This window comes from Corythoichthys intestinalis, chromosome 2 (genome assembly GCF_030265065.1).
Source record: "Corythoichthys intestinalis isolate RoL2023-P3 chromosome 2, ASM3026506v1, whole genome shotgun sequence".
Classification (NCBI taxonomy): Eukaryota; Metazoa; Chordata; class Actinopteri; order Syngnathiformes; family Syngnathidae; genus Corythoichthys; species Corythoichthys intestinalis.
Genome location: NC_080396.1, coordinates 47,144,190 through 47,157,098, shown reverse-complemented (window position 1 = coordinate 47,157,098; position 12,909 = coordinate 47,144,190). Strand labels below are relative to the sequence as shown.

The window sequence follows — 12,909 nt, the reverse complement described above, 5'->3', positions numbered from 1 at the left end:
ATAAATGCTCATACCTTCTAAGCAGGTAAAAAGTAGCTAATAAAAAAGGGGCTTGTGTTGTACAGTTTCTGTACCTGTTCAACCTGTCGCTGTCCGTTTCTTTCCTTTTAATATTATGGCCTAATATTGTGTAAATTATTGATGAGCAGAAGTGATTATCCACATGGGTTTTGTCCCTGTACACTAAATTCCTCCCACATTTAAAAAACAAAAGTGAGGTTAATAGGAAACTCTGCCATACACTTCATAATGTACTGACGGGAGGCGGGGCTGATTAATAGTTGATTAATGACCTGCATTGTTGGCATGGCTGTCAAAGCTGACCGAGTGAAATCACAGACAAAGAGCTTTTTCCGTTGAAAATTCTTGTGAATAAATACTTAAATCCCTGAATTCTTTATAAATATTGATTTAAAACAGTCTTGAGTCTTAGTTTAAAGCAAAAAAAAAAAAATATGTGCAGTTAGCATTTATTTTACGTAAATATTGCCAACTATAATGCTAGTCAGTAAGGAAATGCGGCTTTATGTAAACAAAGAGCTTTTTCCGTTGAAAATTCTCATGAATTAATGCGCAAGTCCCTGAATTCTTTATAGATATGGACGTAAAACGGTCTTGATTCTTGGTCTTAAGCAAAAAAAAAAAAAAAAAAAAAAGTTAGTATTTATTTTACGTAAATATTGTGATCTATGACGCCAATGCCGTAGCGGCTAATTTTCTCCCATTTATTTTTATTTCATGTAAATATTGCGAACTACGATGCTAGTCAGTAAGGAAATGTAGCAGGGGCCTTATGTAAACAAAGAGCTTTTGCCGTTGAAAATTCTTGTGAATAAATCCTTAAATCCCTGAATTCTTTATAGATTATGGATGCAAAGCACTCTCGATTCTTGGTTAAAAGAAAAAAAAAGTGCAGTTAGCATTCACTTTACGTAAATATTGCCAACTAAAATGCTAGTCAATAAGGAAATGTAGCGGCGACTTTATGTAGACAAAGAGCTTGAAAATTCTCATGAATAAATGCTTAAGCCCCTGAATTCTTTATAGATATGGACGTAAAATGGTCTCAATTCTTGGTTTTAAGCAAAAAACAAAAACGTGCAGTTAGTATTTATTTTACATAACTATTGCGAACTATGACGCCAATGCCGTAGCGGCTAATTTCTCCCATTGATTTTTTTCACGTTTCAAAATGCATTCATGCTACGAAAATATAATAATTACCTTGAACCCTCGAACAAATCACTTCTGAGACACTCCTTCCTGTTTGTGACCGGTACAGCTTTCGTAGTTTTTCAACCTTAATCCGGCGTTGGATCGCTGCATGTGTTCCTGCAACCGACTGCAAATACCTAAATCGGAGTGTAGGATGGCCCCCAACTTAAAGGCGTGGCGGCCTGTTGATTTTGACCCGTCAATATAATTATGAAATCTATGACTCTGCATTGTCCGTATTTATAAATGGGAGTGTTGATTGGTTGTCTTGTTATCTATAAGTGCCCTGTGTTTGACTAGCAACCAGTCCAGGCTGCATTCTACTTTTTGCCGTCAGCACGGAAAGGCTAAATATAAAATGTGCTATGTAAAATGGATATTTGAGTGGATATGTTATTACTTAAGCAAAAAAATAATGAATAAATGATTATAATTATCTGTATGTTTTGTACTGATGCATGTCGCATCTAACGAGTACATGCCATTTCCGCAGCTAAACCTTTCCGTCGATCCTGCGCCCTCAGAATTACGTCATCTAATTTTGAATAAACATGCAGGAGAGACCCTGTTGCTGCATGCCACCCGACTGGGAGATGAGGTAACTCCAGTAATCTGTATATTTCAATCACAAAAAAAAGGTAACAATAGAAAGGGGTTTGAATCCATTTCATTCCATCAAGTTAAGCCAACTTCTGTTGTGTTGAATATTTTATTTTGATGGGAACATATAATAAATATACTGTATGAATTGTTGAAATATGTTTTGCTCTGAAATGCTTAATATGCTGTCTGCTCATTGGTTGTCGATTTTGTTTGCGACCAGGAGGCGGTGCTCAGCTGTCTGCAGCTAAGGCTCTGCAACGTCAACCACACAAACAATGCTGGTTATTCTGCCCTGCATGAGGCCTGTACTCGCGGCTGGCTCGCGATTGCGCGTCACCTTGTGGAGCATGGTGCAGACATCAACTGCAGCACTCAGGACGGAACCAGGTATGATACTTAGCTCACTGGCTGAAAATAGAATAACTCATCATCGTGAACACACCTCTCACATATGTTTGATCCATGGCAAGTTATGTCTCCTGTGTCTGTTGTCAGGCCACTACATAACGCTGTTGAGAACAATCATGTGGAGGTGGTTCGTTTCCTGCTCGCCTGTGGTGCCGACCCAACGCTGACTTCTTACTCTGGACGACAACCCATAAACATGACCAACAGTATTGTCATGAAAACCTTCTTAGAGGGTAGGAAGGGAATATGAAGTGTTTATTGGAGGTTTTTGCATATGAAAGCAATTCTTTCCATAAATCAAAACAATGGTGTTTTTAACCAAGGGCGTCGGTTTGGTCTCAATATTGGTACGGATGATATGACAGCATAACCTGCATGTAAGGCAGTGCTTCTTAATTATTTTCTGCTACGCCCCCCCAAGCAAGACGTAAATGTTTCGCGCCCCCCAAACTCTCTGCCGCCACTGTAAATAGTATTATTTGTCTATAAAATTACTATTATAAACACACATCTGCCTAATATTGTGTCCTTTTTTTCTAATAAAGAAAAAAAGTAACATAGATCAACTTATAATAAAGGATAACTTTATTAACATTGTTAATAAATGTTTTGTTTGTAACAGAGAAGACTTGACGTGCATCAATTTGCCTGAATTTTTAAAAAAAGTCAGATTCAAACTGTAAAAATACACTCAAGGTACATTTTTGACCATTTGATACAGAAAAATAAAATGTAATAAAATCAGTAAATAATAACACATTCAAATTGATTAGAAACATTCACTCATGAGGACAATATGCCAAAAAATTTGACCGAAAAAACAAAAATGAATAAAGGAAAAAAAGAGTGTCCTTGGACAGAAGGACAGTTTTTATTTTTGCTGCTCACACTCAGTATTACCTCCTTTGCAATGGTGTGGAGTCATTTTGCAATGAGCATGCTAACAATGCTCACTGGTTTACTGATATAACACTGACAAAGCAGGACGATTGTTGGCAATATTCGGCACGTTTTCGCTGAAAAACAATCAAGCGGCTTATCAATGAGATTGGGGTCGAATGTCTTTAAGTGGCGTCTTAATTGATTTGGCTTCTGGCGGTCCGCTATAATTATTTTTAGACACAGTAAACAGTCTTTCCTCATCACCCACAGTATTAAAAGTCAAAGCTAAAAGGCAAACGGCACGAACAAAACGCATTCTCGGCGGCCGAGGTAGAACCGTAGGTGAGGGCGGTCGTCGTGACGATCCCAAGCCGAAAATGGCACTTATCGGGCGGCGGCGTGAGAACCGGACAACACAGTGGGTCGCTGCGTGAGTGAGTCCGGTCGGAAAACGGCTTTCGAAAACGTCGGCGGCGCACTGCTCTTCATATTTGTTTTCTGTTTAATGAGTGCTCTTCCTTAGTTCAAAAATACTGCACGCACTCTGAAAATGAGAGCGCCACTGCCACCCACTGAGTGGATGCGCAAGTACACTTTATTCCAGTACGGCAGAAAAAAAAAAAAAAAAAAAAGCATGTTCCCCGAGGTCACACGCCCCCCGGCATCGCTCTGCGCCCCCCCAGGGGGGGCGCGCCCCACTATTTGAGAAGTACTGATGTAAGGGAATTTAACTCATTTTAAGGAGGTGTGTTTATGCAGTGCACATGTGTTGATTCAGGTGATACACATTTGTTTTCAAAAACTACTAAAGAAACATTTTGAAAACTTCCAGAATAAATGTCTGGATTTTATTAGCTAATTTAAATTGCAATATTTGAACATAATTTAAATTATATTAACAGACACAATAAATACAAACCTGTTAATAATCTCTTAACAGTTGGATTGAGTTCATTTTGTCTATACTTATAGATTAGTTGAATTTTTCTTTTATTCCAGACAATGTGTTTTAGGTTGTTTTACTTACCTGACATGTTTCGGCAACTACTTCCGCTTTCATCAGAGTGTCACTGATGTTGGTGTGACGTGTCATTTACCAGAAAAAAAAACACAACACAAGAAGGAGTATGAGAAGGAGACAGCAATAAGACATACACGGGCAATAAAAGAAGAAGCGCAACAGGAACACCATAAGTCAGCCATCACTGACCACTGCAAAAGGGAAAACCACATCATGGACTGGGAAAAGGCCAGAGTCATCCGCACCGAAGAAAACAAACATCAGCACTGGATCAGTTAGGCCATTGAAATCCGCAAGCAGGGCCCGAAGACCACCAACAGGGACGAGGGGGTGTACTACATGGTCTCTACTACCTGGACCAGCAACCTGGAAGAGTGGAGGAACAGCAGAGAGATGAGTCACGCCTTCTTCCAGCAGCTGATAAATGATGCGTTACACCAACATCAGAGACACTCTGATGAAGGCTGAAGTAGTTGCCGAAACATGTCAGGTAAATAAAACAACCTAAAACACATTGTCTCGGATAAAAGAAAAAACTCAAATAATCTCTTTACTATCCAGGACTGAAAAAAAATATTTTTTTCATAAGACCACTCAACATTCTCAGCATTGTCAGTCTAAATAAATAAATTAAATATAACTGAAAAAACTTCTTAGCGTATAACAAAAATAAATAAAAATGGAGCCTTCCTTCAGGTAAAATACTTGATTTTTGTCCAAAAACACAGCCAAACTTAACAAAAAATGAAAGCTTCTTTGGGCTGCTTTAAGACCACATAAATAAAATAAAATTGAAAATTTGGGAAAGGGCAGTAACCTCGGTTAACTACATTTCTCACAGTTTAATTAAGGCTAACAGTAGAAAATACATACAGTACAGGAGGATATTTCTCTCAAAGCAGCTTCCTTCTGAAGTTCGGGAAATTCAGACGGATTAATGTTATGTTAACTCTGATGCAGGTCGGACTTTCAGTCGCAAAATTAGTGGTTACTTACAGTGGGTGCTGCTAGTGGGAAAAAAACTTTTAATATTCCTCGTCTTTGAAGGGGGCGGAGGCGGCATGTTTGTGTCGGGACTTGGGCTGTGATTGCGTGTGTGGAGGGGCTTTTGCAAACAGGCTTTTGAAGAAAAAAAACATGGACTGGCACATTCAGCAAGTGAAAACGGGTCAATGCAAGTCTGAACATAATGAAAGTAATTCACTTAATAATGGTAGGGTGAATTCTACCTTTAAAACATATGGGAAGACAATCTAAATTACCTATATAACTGAAGTCATTATATAATGCAAATGAGGTTGCTGAAAAGTTGTTGGGGGCAATTTCAGCATCCTGAAAAGTTGGTATGTTGGTGTTATGTCCCTATGCAAATCTACGCCCTTGGTTTCAAAAGATCAGAACGTGATGAATCCAAGTTTAATGCCTTCATAAGGCACATTGGCTATCCTAACAGTCCTCGTGTCTATTATGCAAATGTATAAGAATTAACACATATAGTGCCTTGCAAAAGTATTCGGCCCCCTTGAATCTTGCAACCTTTCGCCACATTTCAGGCTTCAGACATAAAGATATGAAATTTAAATTTTGTCAAGAATCAACAACAAGTGGGACACAATCGTGAAGTGGAACATCATGTATTGGATAATTTAAACTTTTTTAACAAATAAAAAACTGAAAAGTGGGGCGTGCAATATTATTCGGCCCCTTTACTTTCAGTGTAGCAAACTCACTCCAGAAGTTCAGTGAGGATCTCTGAATGATCCAATGTTGTCCTAAATGACCGATGATGATAAATAGAATCCACCTGTGTGTAATCAAGTCTCCGTATAAATGCACCTGCTCTGTGATAGTCTCAGGGTTCTGTTTAAAGTGCAGAGAGCATTATGAAAACCAAGGAACACACCAGGCAGGTCCGAGATACTGTTGTGGAGAAGTTTAAAGCTGGATTTGGATACAAAAAGATTTCCCAAGCTTTAAACATCTCAAGGAGCACTGTGCAAGCCATCATATTGAAATGGAAGGAGCATCAGACCACTGCAAATCTACCAAGACCTGGCCGTCCTTCCAAACTTTCTTCTCAAACAAGGAGAAAACTGATCAGAGATGCAGCCAAGAGGCCCATGATCACTCTAGATGAACTGCAGAGATCTACAGCTGAGGTGGGAGAGTCTGTCCATAGGACAACAATCAGTTGTACACTGCACAAATCTGGCCTTTATGGAAGAGTGGCAAGAAGAAAGCCATTTCTCAAAGATATCCATAAAAAGTCTCGCTTAAAGTTTGCCACAAGCCACCTGGGAGACACACCAAACATGTGGAAGAAGGTGCTCTGGTCAGATGAAACCAAAATTGAACTTTTTGGCCACAATGCAAAACGATATGTTTGGCGTAAAAGCAACACAGCTCATCACCCTGAACACACCATCCCCACTGTCAAACATGGTGGTGGCAGCATCATGGTTTGGGCCTGCTTTTCTTCAGCAGGGACAGGGAAGATGGTTAAAATTGACGGGAAGATGGATGCAGCCAAATACAGGAACATTCTGAAAGAAAACCTGTTGGTATCTGCACAAGACCTGAGACTGGGACGGAGATTTATCTTCCAACAGGACAATGATCCAAAACATAAAGCCAAATCTACAATGGAATGGTTAAAAAATAAACGTATGCAGGTGTTAGAATGGCCAAGTCAAAGTCCAGACCTGAATCCAATCGAGAATCTGTGGAAAGAGCTGAAGACTGCTGTTCACAAACACTCTCCATCCAACCTCACTGAGCTTGAGCTGTTTTGCAAGGAAGAATGGGCAAGAATGTCAGTCTCTCGATGTGCAAAACCGATAGAAACATACCCCAAGCGACTTGCAGCTGTAATTGGAGCAAAAGGTGGCGCTACAAAGTAATAACGCAAGGGGGCCGAATAATATTGCACGCCCCACTTTTCAGTTTTTTATTTGTTAAAAAAGTTTAAATTATCCAATAAATTTTGTTCCACTTCACGATTGTGTCCCACTTGTTGTTGATTCTTGACAAAAAATTACAATTTTATATCTTTATGTTTGAAGCCTGAAATGTGGCGAAAGGTTGCAAGGTTCAAGGGGGCCGAATACTTTTGCAAGGCACTGTAACTCATAATACCTGTTGATAATTAGGTTGTGAATTTTGTGTTGAAAATAAAGTGCTGATTGGGCCGCAATCAGCACTGTTGAGCCAGTCTCAACAAATGTTGTTCAAAGTTAAAGGGTGTGTAAACATTTGTCTCGTATGGTTCCGTTTAAGTGTGATTATTTTCACTATATGGCCCGTTATTTGGTGCATATACAGTATGTTAAATTATTCATATACTATAAGCGAATGCATTTTGGAAGGTGTCCATAGGTCACGTTTCCCTATTTGCAGCTGCAAATTGTGAAGATTTATTGATTATTGACCAATAGTGTCACTAAAGTTAGTTGAGTTAGTAAACTGTTCATCTAAATCCTGTATGATAGAAGACGACAACCAAACAAACATCGGTCGGCTGTGCACGACAGAACAAGAGAAAAGTGGTGCAACGTTTGTGCGTCCGACAGCCTGATTACAATTCACCGCCAGTGTTTGTTCTCTCCCTCCTGAGGGTTTTAATGAGGCTCGGCTGCTGAATCCCAAAGCAGCTTACTGCCGCGCGATACCACACACACACACACACACACACACACACACACTTGCCGGCATCCATCTACTTTCAGCGATCAGCCGCCCCCGTACGAACACGCCCGTCTCCTGCTGTTAGCGCAGCTCCTTTTGTTATCTTCTCGGCGCTGTCGTCGCGGGTCGCTAATGGCCCGTTTCTCTCTATCTCTCTGCAGAATATCTCGCTGATCTCCAGGGAAGGTCGGAAGGTGATTCTGGAGCCTGCTGGGATTTTTATGGCAGTTTCGTGTGCGGTTAGTTTCACACAATCACCCAAATTTGAATGAAGGAATGATAAAAAAGACAAACGGACTGGAGGAATCAGATGCACATGAGCTTGTGAGATCAAGTTAGACTAAAAAACAGTTTAACCTAAAGTGGGCATATGATGGAAAAGTGCCTTTTGAAATGTTTGCACACAAATACAAAGGTGAAATGAGATACAGGTGCCATGTATTATGGCTTTTTCGTAAACAAGCTTAAAGTAATAGTGATCTTTTAGTACAACCCCTAGCAAAAAGTATGGAATCACCAGTTTCGGACGAGCACTCACTCAGACTACACTCATTTTATCGTGTAGAACAAACTCGGATAAAAACCTTGAAAAAAATAATGAAATAGTTCAAAAGTGCAACTCTTTAGCATTCAGAAACACTAAAAGAAATGCATAAAAAAACATTGTGGTGGTCAGTAAGTGTTACTTTTATAGAGCAAGTGCAGGGAAATTAATATATAATCACTCCATTCTGAGGAAAAATATATGGAATCATCAGAAACAAACAAAGAAATAAGAATCAAAACACATCTCTAGTATTTACAGTGAGTGTATCACAAAAGTGGGTCGCATTTCTGCAGATATTTCAGTATATATTTTCATGGTTCAACACTGACAAAATGACACTTTGGCATAATGAAAAGTAGTCTGTGTGCAGCTTATATAATAGAGTTCATTTATTTCCCCCTCAAAATAACTCAAAATATAGCCATTAATATCTAAACCCCATTCTCTATTTTAGACTCAGACGAATCCCTTTGGTTGGGCAAAATGGAATGTTGTGTTGCGGCGTACGTCTTTTTTCCTCCCATCTTCCTGGTACAGCTAAAAGCTTAACACTGTGGCCTATTGACTCTGTCTTATCCTTTTTTTTTTGTCATTCTTCTGAGTGAAATCAGTGTATGAAAGAATTTTACACTACACGACTGAGTGGTAGCGCAGCTACAGAGCAGCAGACAGCCACATTATCTGCTTGCCGGTAGTTGGGACTACTGATATAAATCACACCTGATTTTGCCAAGCACACCAAATTTTACAAGGAAACCTTTTGTTCATATATAAGTCACTCTGGACTATTAGCCGCAACTGTCCACATTGAATGATGGGATATTTACACCAAAAGACATGGAGCTCACACTGTGAAAATCCATAAATAGGACACACTGGACCATAAATTGCAGGGTAAATAGCAGGGAACAAGTAGCAGCTTATAAAATTTTTTTACAGTGTCTGTTGTGGTTTTAAACATACATACAGTACACAAACTGTATTATCTGTGTTGATGTGGCCATTCAAGGGTCATTGTCTGGCCTTTTGAGTGGCATCAGAAGCTGGACTGTGACGTCCTTTTCGTTGCACTTCCCTCGAATGGTCCCTCACTCATAACTTCAATTATTTTATCGTAACACAAAGTGGAAACATTCATCTGGTAACAGCTTGTAACTCGTAAAAACACATATGGTGGGGCACTTGTAAGTTAAAATATTGTATTCTGTGCTTTGAACGTCAATTTTTTTTTGTGGTGCACTATTGCCTATCACGTGGAAGAGTTTAGCTTGTATAGATTAAAAATAGGGCTGTCAAAATTAACGCGTTAACGGGCGGTAATTAATTTTTTAAATTAATCACGTTGAAATGTTTAACGCAAGTAACGCATGCGCGGAACGACCCACTCAAGCATTGCCGCGAACAGACTACAATGGCGACGTTTGAAGTATACTGAGAGCTAAGGGCAGAGACAAGCAAGTGGAGTGGACGCAGGTGTTACCGGCACCCGCCAAGGGGGCCGCTGTTATTTTCAATGTGACCGGCTATGTCAGATTGAGCAGTGAGGAAGAAAGTGGTTGAGCGAGAGAGGGAGCGAGAGAGTAGAGAAAGTGCGCAGTTAGCGCAGGCTCAAGTGCTGCGTCCCCCACATGCTTTTGTTTTGTTAATAAAAGTACCCACAAAAAGCCATCCAACGCCTCTCGGTGTTTATATGTACGCCGCCGTCTTCCTCAGGAGGAAATCGGATGAACCGAGCCAACCGACGACAACGAGCCAACATGAATCGCCGGTCCATAGCACCGCCAATTACCACGAAGGGCGAATTGGTAACGCAGGAATTTATTGGAGCCGCGCTATTTAATGGAATAAGCAGTGGCATCTCTTCCACAACTGTTAAAACTATTGTGACAAGCGACATGGGGAAGAATAACTGGAGATGATCTTTCTCTTAAAACCATGTATTGTACTCAACACAGAGAAGATACACCATTTGCAGCAACCACTGTGACTCATGGTTGCTCAAATTCCCATCATGCATTTGGGCAGTTAAGAACATTTAAGTCGCTACAGTATCATTTAGTGAAAGCACAACAAAAATAATATTCCTATCTCTCAAAAATAAAATAATGTTCACAAAAAGAAAAGCGCTCAGTGCAAAGAGATCTGGCATTCCCAATCAAAATAGCTATGCAAAATAATACTCTATTCAAACATTAGGTTTAGTTCAACAACTACACTAGATGCCAATATTTAGGCACAATATACAAACTATCAAAGTTACTATAACTTGTACTCACATTTATCTTTTAAGAATTACAAATCTTTCTATCCGTGGATCCCTTTCGCAGAAAGAATGTTAATGTTAATTATTGTTATAATAAACAAATACAGTACTTATGTATATATCCGTCTTGTCTATTCTTTCCATTCCAACAATAATTTACAGAAAAATATGGCATATTTTAGAGATGATTTGAATTGCGATTAATTACAATTAATTAATTTTAAAGCTGTGATAACTCGATTCAAAATTTTAATCGTTTGACAGCCATAATAAAAAAATAATGTCTTCATCTATTTTCAACGATTTGACAGAACCAACCAGTGAGGGTGGGGTTTACAACATCCTGGCTGACCCCCCTGGGCCTGAAGATGAGGAGAAAGAGACAGATCGGCCAGTCAGAAGAGAGGACTTTGAATTTGAGCTGTCAGACCAACCACTGGTTCCATGCTACACCCTGCAGGTGTCACCAACACCAGGGTGTGTCTGTGCCACTGTCTGATGACCTTCAGCTCAGATTTGGAGGTTCTTTATGTATGACTACTGTTTGCAATTTATAATCGTAATGAAAGTCAAGAAAAGTGAGGTGAATTTGGTCAATTTTACCACTAATTTTTTTCATGTTGTCTTTCCAGTCCCAGAAACTGGCTCCTCCTCTCTGATGTCTTGCATCGTCTTCAAATGACACCTTGCACTTTCCGTTGCCTCCCTCCACATCTTGAAATTTCCACCATTTCAGAGACAGAATTCTACTGTCAGCCAGCGCTGTCGTAGCTCTGGACTAACACTGCTCAACATGCCTCTTTCATGCCGGATGCCAAAAATTTGCTGAAGCTGGTGGAGGCTACACCTGAACTGGCCGACGTGCTTGGCTCCTCCCTCGAATTTGTGGACAACTGGGAGCTTCCAGAAACCTCGCCATCTCCATCATCCGCCCCGCCCATCTCAGTCCCGACACTACATACAACAGTGGAAAGGAAGGCAGATGCAAACGGCTTGGTCACACATAACCAAGTAGCGCTAGGTCCCACACACCTCGAAGAGAATGCCAATATTTTGGAAGCTAAAAATAAAAACTCTGTATGTCCGCACATAAAGATGAACACTTGTGTGTGGGAAGTGCAGCACTTGCAAAATAAAGGCACAGTAAACACAAACTGCAGTACCGAGGAGATCTTGCAAAGTACTGATATCTCGGGGAACATGGATGCCAACAAAATGAATAACCATGCTGTGAATGAGGACAGTGCAGACGTTCCCAAAACAGTTGGCAAAGGGTATCAGAAATTGAGCCATAGTGACAACAAACACAAGTGTCAGACCTCCCATCACCGTGATGGTCAGACTCCAAAGACCAACGCTACGTGGCGAAGAAATTCGGCAAATGTAAGAGTTCACATCAGGGACTTGAGTATCGAATTTACGGAAGGCCTGTCCCAGGGCAGTGTGATGGATTACAGCAAATTGCTCAGAAGGTCACAGTCCAAAGTGACTCAATGCAAAAATCAGCCTGGAAAATGAAAAGTGACAAATAACAACAAACAATGCCTTGAAGATGTGAGTACTCCAAAACATTTTTGGACCTCGATGTGGACGAGCAGCCGGTCCAAACTGTACTAGTCGCCAGCCAATCATGGACTAACCAACCAACCAACCTGTGTTAAGTCATTATTTTACTGGACCTGATGTATACAGTAAATATTTGAGTGTGCACATTATTTATATTTCTGTAAATACTGTAGGTTGTCAGTTCGATGCAAAATCTGCTTCAAGTTCTAGAATGAAGTTTGCCATTTATGTGGTTTTGTATTCTAATTCCTGTTGAATTTTAGTGTTATTATCCACCTTTATGTTTCCTCAAATAAACTCAAAGGAGTAGAAAAACAATGTTGTTTCCATCCTCACTATGTTCTACATTTACAATATTTACTGCATAACTGCAAATACTTCTATTATTGTCTTATTAACATCCAGGATCATCAGCACAACAAAATTCTTTAATTACCTGCTCATTTTGTATGTAGATTTACAGTGTACATTTAAATTGAGTTCATCAACTCATTCACTGCTAGTGACAGTGATAGAGGTCTAATCCGTTTGATCTGGGAGGGCAGTGAATGATTGCTGCCAGGTCACCCAGTTCAAATGGATTGGATGTCTTGCTGTCAATGGCAGCAAATGAGTTACCACATTCATAAAATAGAACTCCAAAAAGTCTAAGCTCAGTGCTTGTTTGGTTGGGATTGTTCTAACCAAACACGGAGTATACACTATACGCTGTCTAGGCTT

The 12,909-nt window shown here is 39.9% G+C and overlaps 1 protein-coding gene across 4 annotated transcripts in view; it reads left to right on the top strand.

Moving 5' to 3' along the window:
• Positions 1-12,446, top strand: part of LOC130912544 (uncharacterized) — a 32,843-nt gene extending 20,397 nt beyond the window's left edge. The window contains exons 7-12 of one of the 4 annotated variants that reach the window (XM_057830690.1): positions 1,709-1,813; positions 2,039-2,205; positions 2,314-2,459; positions 7,975-8,052; positions 10,935-11,100; positions 11,256-12,446. In XM_057830690.1, the coding sequence (XP_057686673.1) occupies positions 1,709-1,813; positions 2,039-2,205; positions 2,314-2,459; positions 7,975-8,052; positions 10,935-11,100; positions 11,256-11,394 (801 nt within the window). In that variant the 3' untranslated portion in view covers positions 11,395-12,446. Of the gene's footprint in view, positions 1-1,708; positions 1,814-2,038; positions 2,206-2,313; positions 2,460-7,974; positions 8,053-10,934; positions 11,155-11,255 lie in introns of all 4 variants that reach the window. The other 3 variants (XM_057830691.1, XM_057830692.1, XM_057830693.1) reach the window with 3 other exon arrangements.
• The last annotated feature ends 463 nt before the right edge of the window (positions 12,447-12,909 follow it).